The sequence below is a fragment of the Selaginella moellendorffii genome, unplaced genomic scaffold, assembly GCF_000143415.4.
Source record: "Selaginella moellendorffii unplaced genomic scaffold, v1.0 SELMOscaffold_61, whole genome shotgun sequence".
NCBI lineage: Eukaryota > Viridiplantae > Streptophyta > Lycopodiopsida > Selaginellales > Selaginellaceae > Selaginella > Selaginella moellendorffii.
In genome coordinates, this window is record NW_003314322.1 from 942,067 (window position 1) to 949,219 (window position 7,153).

The 7,153-nt window shown below is 43.0% G+C and overlaps 1 protein-coding gene across 1 annotated transcript in view; it reads right to left on the reverse strand.

The window, feature by feature from the left end:
• The window catches only part of LOC9643938, a 15,991-nt gene extending 9,590 nt beyond the window's left edge, over positions 1-6,401 (reverse strand). Inside the window, exon 1 of the mRNA XM_024689195.1 lies at positions 5,868-6,401. Coding sequence (XP_024544963.1) covers positions 5,868-6,312 — 445 coding nt within the window. The 5' untranslated portion in view covers positions 6,313-6,401. The remainder of the gene's footprint in view (positions 1-5,867) is intronic.
• Between the last annotated feature and the right edge of the window lie 752 nt (positions 6,402-7,153).

Here is a 7,153-nt window from a genome sequence, read left to right on the forward strand (position 1 = left end):
CCATCCATCCATCAAAAACTAAAGTGAATACAAATAGACAAGTGAGGTAGCTTAGTGAATTGTTAGCCACAAATTTTTCCTTTCCAATTTGCTAACTTACCTCGTCTATCCAACCACCATGGCCTTGGCCTTAGTTAAGTTCCCTCACCAAGGTTCCCGCCTATTATACCAGCTCCTACTTGGTCCTATTTGGTTTCAACTACTCATTGTATGAGGAATAGAGTGTTGGCCATCCATTCATGGATTCCCAAATCTCTCCCAATCCTTCTTCCCAGGTTAAACTAGACTTAAAGTTCAACTACACTCCCTGCAAGCACAAGCAACCAAGCACACCAAACCACTAGGTTTCTAACATCCCTTAGTACAACAAGATTTGATCATGGGACCCTCTAAATCCCAAGCCTTGGGTGCAACACTTGCTTCAGGACACCAAGGGGAAACACCATGGCCTAACAGCCTAGTATGGGTATCCCTACTCCCCCACTCCCATCCCGAAGGGAAAGCCCAAGCCCTTAGGAAGGGCGAAGACCAATGAGCCATAAGGTACTCAAGTGGGTGTAGTGCATGTGATCATGGAATGAGATTTAAATATACTATCACCGTGGATCCTTGAAACTTTGGGGGATAAATGGGGATAAAATAGCCACTAAGGGCTCTTTCATCAAGCAATTGCCCTTTTTCTAGTTGGTTTAAAAGGATAGAAATAAGGTGCATTACATGTGGTATCGGAGCAAATGGCATAGGTTCAATTCCCATTGATTAGTGGCTACTTAAAAATATAATATATCTTTGAGCAAGATATATTCCTACCCTTAAAATTTGAAATCGTACGTATTAGGCATCCATGCATATGTTCTTCCTTTTGTATGGAGTATCCATGGACAAAGGTATCCACCGTAGGACTGTGGTACGGGTGGATGACTAATTGCCTCACATGGAATAATTAGTTTACACAATGGAAGGATTAATAAATTCAATACAAAAATGGAGGTGTTAGTTCCCATGGCTCAATAGAGGTTATTAGTCAATAGTCAATGAGGACATTAACATCTTTAAAGGGGGGTAAATGTAACACATGTGATCATGGGATGAGATTTTGATATACTATCACCATAGATCATTGGAACCTTGAGGGATAAATGGAGATAAAATAGCCACTAAAGGCTTTCTCATCAAACAATTGCCCCTTTTCAGTTAGTTTAAGGGGAGAGAGATAAAGTGCATTACAACGGGGCACCACTCTACATGAGTCGGGAGCACCACAATTAGTTTCCCTTCCAGAAGTGGGAGTTGCTCTTGAGCACTTCCTTGCTCTAGCATCACCCGAGTCATTATTCTCAATTAACATGTAGAGCTACCAAGACCAACTCAAGATTAATAAAAGTTCACTATTCTTATAAAATTTAACCAAATACAAATTGCAACTTACCACCAAATATAATACTATAGAAGAAAGACACAAAGGTCATATTTCTAGAAAAGCCTAACAACCACTTTTCTATTCCAACTCTAAACTTTATCCAACTTAATTGCTTTAGCCCCAAAAGTCAATATTGTTTATTGTAAGACATAAATCCCTAAGTCCCAAAGTGGAGCCTAAAGTGTCTAATGTGGTGGTGGCTAAAGTGAAAGTTCTAGATTAGATGGAAAACCACATAAGAAAAACTCTAAACCAGAATTGGACACTCAAATCAAGAAAAGTGACAAAGAAAGAGAAACAAGGAAAAAAAAGAAAAACAAAGGGAAAATAAAGTACAAACTTAGACTCTGGCCTCATAAGTCCCCACACCTTCAAGAAGTTTCTCAAACACACCTATCTCACCCTCAAAGTTCCAAGGAAGAAAGTGAAGTGGAGTGAATGCATTGCGCAATAAGGGTATGTGTGGAAAGAGACAAAAATTGTGCTGCAAGAGGTGATGGGATGGATGGAATGGAGGCCACATTGTTGTAGATGATAGAGAATAGGACCATATGTAATATAATGTAGGAAGACTAGAAGTAACAACTAATATTTTGTCAGAATTTGATGTAAAGCATGCTAGAACCCAGGATGAAGTGGCTTCTATTGCAAACGCAGCCGGAAGTATGTGGAGTGAGGAGAGTTGTCTACTCCACTGATGAGTATCTGGATGCCTGTTTTATGCAGGCCAAACCAACTGAAAAAAAGAGCTGGAATATCCTTGAATTTGCCACAAGTCTCATATGGTGATAGTTCAAGTTGCATCTTTTGTCTCTAATGTCCAAAATATTTGATTTTTGCTTTGCTGTATTGGTGGAAGTTTTCTTGATAGAGTGATGTTGAAAGATCCAAGTATTATATGTGCATGGTATGGAAATGATTAAAATCCAAGATTAAGTATTTGTGATGATGGAATGCAATGATTATGAAAGTGAATAGAGTGATGGTTTGTAAATATAAATGGATGGAAATGAAACCATTGCAAAATGACCACAGAATATGGCATTCTCCAAGTATGTATTTCTGAAAGTGATAGAGATAAGAACCTATGAACAAAGGGGAAAAGCTAGAAGATGAAAGAGCTCTTGGACAAGTGGAGTTAAGGCCACCCCGAGGTTGGAGGCCAAGATTGAGCTTGCATCTACAAGAGAAGGTGCCTAAAAGGACATGAGAAACAAGTGAAAACAAAGAGGAAAGATAAAGAAAAGCTAAAAACCTAAAGCATCACTAGTGATGAAGGTGGTGAGTCGAGTTTTTCTTAAGTGTTGTTGTGAAGGAGCTCGCCTCTGCAAGATGAAGGGAATCCTGGAGAAGGCCCTTGATTCCATGAAAAGTTAAGCTGAAGTTAGGCATGATGATCCAAAGCTTGTGGTGTCGAGAGAATATCAACATAAGAGATGTTGATATGAGACTTGGAGCATGATGTCTGACTATGCTGACTGCTCCTAGATGGGGAATTTTGATGCTGTTGAAGATAAGAAAGTTTCCTTGAGTGTTTGTAGAAGTCTGCTAGGCAAACAAAGTGTCAATTCTTGAGAAAGCTACCATGAAATTGAATGTGTTGTGTGGCTGTGGTCGGATTGGATCTTCGTGATGAAAATGGTGTCTATGAAGACTCTATGCTTGATGACATCATATTGAGAATTGGAGCCGAAACGTGATGAAACCCAAAGCCATGTGACTGTGCAATATTGTGTCGAAGCGGCTGAGTAGTGACTCAAGGGTGATATGGAGCTGCTGTAGACTGAAGAAAACTTCCCTGAGTGTTAAGGAAGCCATGCAAAAACTACTGAGCATGGCCAAAGTCGAAAATAGAGATTGGAGCAGTGTTTCTGCCACCTTTGAGAGATGTACCACTTTGTGTTCCATAGCTAGCATATGCCATGTGCAAGTGATGCTATGAGGGGCTTAGATCCTTGAGTGAGGCTCTTTGATGGTGAGGAAAAAGACTTGGAGCTGAGATAGTGGACTAAGTAATTGCAAGAGTGTTGCCCATCAAGCTTGTAGAGATCCATGATCAAGTACATAGATCTATGAGTGTGTCTTGGAAAGGCAAAGTTAATAGACAAAAGCAAACAGCAATATGAGGTCCAAATAAAGGACACTAAGAAGTCAAGATCTCCTTAACAAGGGAAAATGCCATATTTTGGAACTTGTGGGATCTAAGTTGTTCAAGTATTTTAGCTGGAAGAGATTGTGCCATGAGTGTGGAGGTTGATGTCTCTGAGTTTCCTAGAGTCTACTTATCTCTAAAAGTCAAGACCATGACTACTGGAACATTAGAAGTGTTGTCACTCACATCTGCCACATCATCACTTGCTGCTTTCATATGTCACTAGCTCCAAGCTTGGCTAGAAACTCATCTACTGTTGTTAAGAAGGCCATAAACTCTGAAGAAGCTCAGTCCTCAAATAAAGAGGCCAAGCAGTTGGTTGCTGCCACTGGTACCCAAGAAAGATTGCCACCTTTTGCTAGCATGAGTTGTGGAATGGAGCAAAGAGAAGAGTTGCATAGGATTAGCATGTGGCTAGATAAGAGCCTTATGAATGCCTCTCAAACCATTGGAAGTGCCTATGGCAAAAGTTGTGACTCAAAAAAAAGAGCAAAGCAAAGCACATACAATGCAATAAATAATAGTGAAAATGGACTTTAGACACTCAAGAAATTGGTGCTCAAATATTGCTATGTCATGGGAAAGAAATAAACTAAAGCATAATTGGCAAAAAACAATTAAAATGCACAAATTTGGATGATGGGCAGCTCTATCTGTATCTCACAGTCTTAGAAGGGAATGAAAACTGAAAGAAAAATGGTGAGAACTCCTTCATCCTTCCAAAAAATCACAAACGCTTATAGTCATTGGAGGCTGAGATCTACACACCAAAGAAAGAGCACCTCAAATGGATCAATAAAAAAGAAAAAAATTTGATTGGCATCTCATGTTATGCACCATAGCTCTGAGCAAATGAAATCTCACTCCCACACTCAAAAGTCTTTCTATGAGGGTAATTCCTACTTCTCTTAGCATATCCCTCTCTAAGATTGCCACTCCAAACCCTATGAATCTTCTCCCTCAATCAAGAAGGGTGAGTGGATAAAACCTTAATGTCACTCAATCAAAAAGTGTGAGTGGTTAAAATTTTAATGTAATAGACTAAAATGTTAATGGTACTTTTAGTGCAAAGCTGATGTAGTCTTGGGGGTAAGCAAATAATTACATGGTGAGGAACTTCAAGGCTAGGTGTTGTTTAGCACCAAAGTTATAACAAGAACTTAGACAAAAGAAACTTGGCATATCTCTAGAAACTTAACATATCTCATTGAGTCATGTGTATCTATAGCTTTAGATTTTCTTCTTTTCCATGTTCCAAGAGGAGACAATTGGGAAAGCAAACACTATTAAAGCATACGTTTGGGAGCATAAACAGCAAGGGACTCCTCCAGCCTCAGCCATTCCTCGGCCATCTGTCTCTTATAGTTAACCGACTGAGGCACAAACTCTGCACATCGAAACCCAAGAAGATAGCCAGATCTCTCCAAACTCGAGACAACAATGCTCTTATTGTCAATCCCTCCATGAAGGATACCCCGATCATGCATCGCTTGCAGTGCCTCTCTTGCGCCAGAGCCAAGAGCTTGATACTGCTCGCTCGTCAAAGGTATGTCCAAGTTTCCCGTCCTAACATCCGACATCATCGTGTAGAGAAACATTCCCCCGCCAAAGAAACCATACGAGTAGAGGTGTGGTATGCAGCGTCCCTGGTACTTGTGCAGCCTCTGGTAGACTTTAATCTCTGTGACCGTGCTCTTGAGGCATGTTTCGAAATCACTTCGCCAGCAGGTTAGATCCATGATCTTCAAAGCCACAGTTTTGCCCCGGTACTTTGCTCGAACCACACTCGCGCTCTGTGACACAAGCCTGGTCACTTCCTCTAGCTCGCGCTCGTCGATGCCACGTAGCATGGATTCAACCTTGTCAAGCCTGCCAAGTCCCATCTCTTGGCACGCTGCCATAAACCTGTGATTGAGCAAGCGAATGCCGTCAAACGAAAACTTCCTTGTGGGCGACACGCCAGAAGGTGGGGATGGCGAACGCCTGCCTAAATGCATAGCGTAGCCCAGAGATAACAGTGTTGTGGGATCATCCTTGGAAGCAACGTGAACTTTCAACCCGTCATCTATCCGGAAACAAAACGCTAAATGCTCCGCAAAGGCCACCATCCCGATGGAGACCTGGTTTAGTACCATGTACACCCAGAGCCTTGCATACACAAGCTTGCTACTAGAAGACTCCATCCCATCCAATGTGATGACTCCCAGAAACATCATCTCATCCCCTGCAAAACCGAGATCGAAGAATAGCAAAGGATTTATTGCAAAGAGAGAACTTCAAGAACAAGGAACTTACTTTCGCTGATAGTGCATATTTCGGCCCTGCCGATCGTCGGCCCACGCGGCCCACACGAGAGCTCGTGGTGAATGAAGGGTTTCATGGCCAATGCCAGTTCCCAATGTGGATTCCCTGCAATCGGCGGATCTGCTGCCGTCCTCTTTCCAGGGGCAGGCAGAGAATCATCCCAGTGAAGCGATAACCACCTGTCAAAGAGCTGCCCAAAATCTTGCCATGATTCGAGCTGCAGATCCTCGGCTGGGCACAAGTCGTCTAGGCGAGGGTAAGAAGAAGAGGAGGCGGACGATGTTGAGGACCACTTCAATAGAAGAACTCCATGTAGGTCGCGTAGATGTAGCTTTTGGGGCGGCGAGCGCGGTAGATCAGGCCAACCTGGAACTGGGTCTTCTCGGGGAGGAACCGGCCCACACCGACGAAGTGGAAGTACCATGCGCTCCTCCATCCTTGCGCTAAAATTAGACACGCAAGTTATCACTTTCTCTTTCGTCGATGCTCATCCCGTTGGCACCTGTCTCTTCGGTCGGATCGGACATGATCGTATGAAAGACGCGGCTCTGCTCCATAGTTGACACCAGGACTCTTGCTACTGCTAAATCATTAACCGAGCAAACGAGCAATCCCGGAGCGCCTTCAAAAACGAGAAACTTGTCCACCTGAGCCTCCTGTGTGTGTCGCCTGCGATCCCATGGAGCCTGATCGATTCACCACGTCTGGCAAACACGAAGTTGATAGTGAACTGTAGTCAATTGTGTCGGTCTTCAGTCATATAGCCTTGCTTTTGGCGGGAGGAGGAACTCTTCACTCTTCTGGACGGCTTTGTAAGCTTCCTGTTGTGTAGAAGATAAAATATGAGGTTTATGTATCTTGCACCAAGAAGACATGCATGGAAGTCTGGCTTGCCTCTGCTGAATCCATGAGATGTAATCCCCTCGAAGAAGTCTTTCAGAGCTTCCAGCTGGCTTTCCTGTGCAGTAACCGCTGCTTACAACTTGGAGCTCACTTCCCACCACTCCACCATGATCTTGGGAGCTTCTGTTACCACGTACTTCTTCCCGGAAGAAACGAATGCCGAGAGCATCTGTAGGTTCCTGTCGCGAAAGAGGCCTAGCTTTGTGTTAGACCACCGATATGACCAAGGTGAATGAGCGTGGTTTAGCGTAACAGACTCATATGTCAGTGGTACCTTGGGGTGTCAGACACATGGAGCACTTGGACCAAATGCAAAAGTTGAATGGTGACCTGAACTCTATTGTCGAAGCCTTGACACTGGAGAAAACCAATAT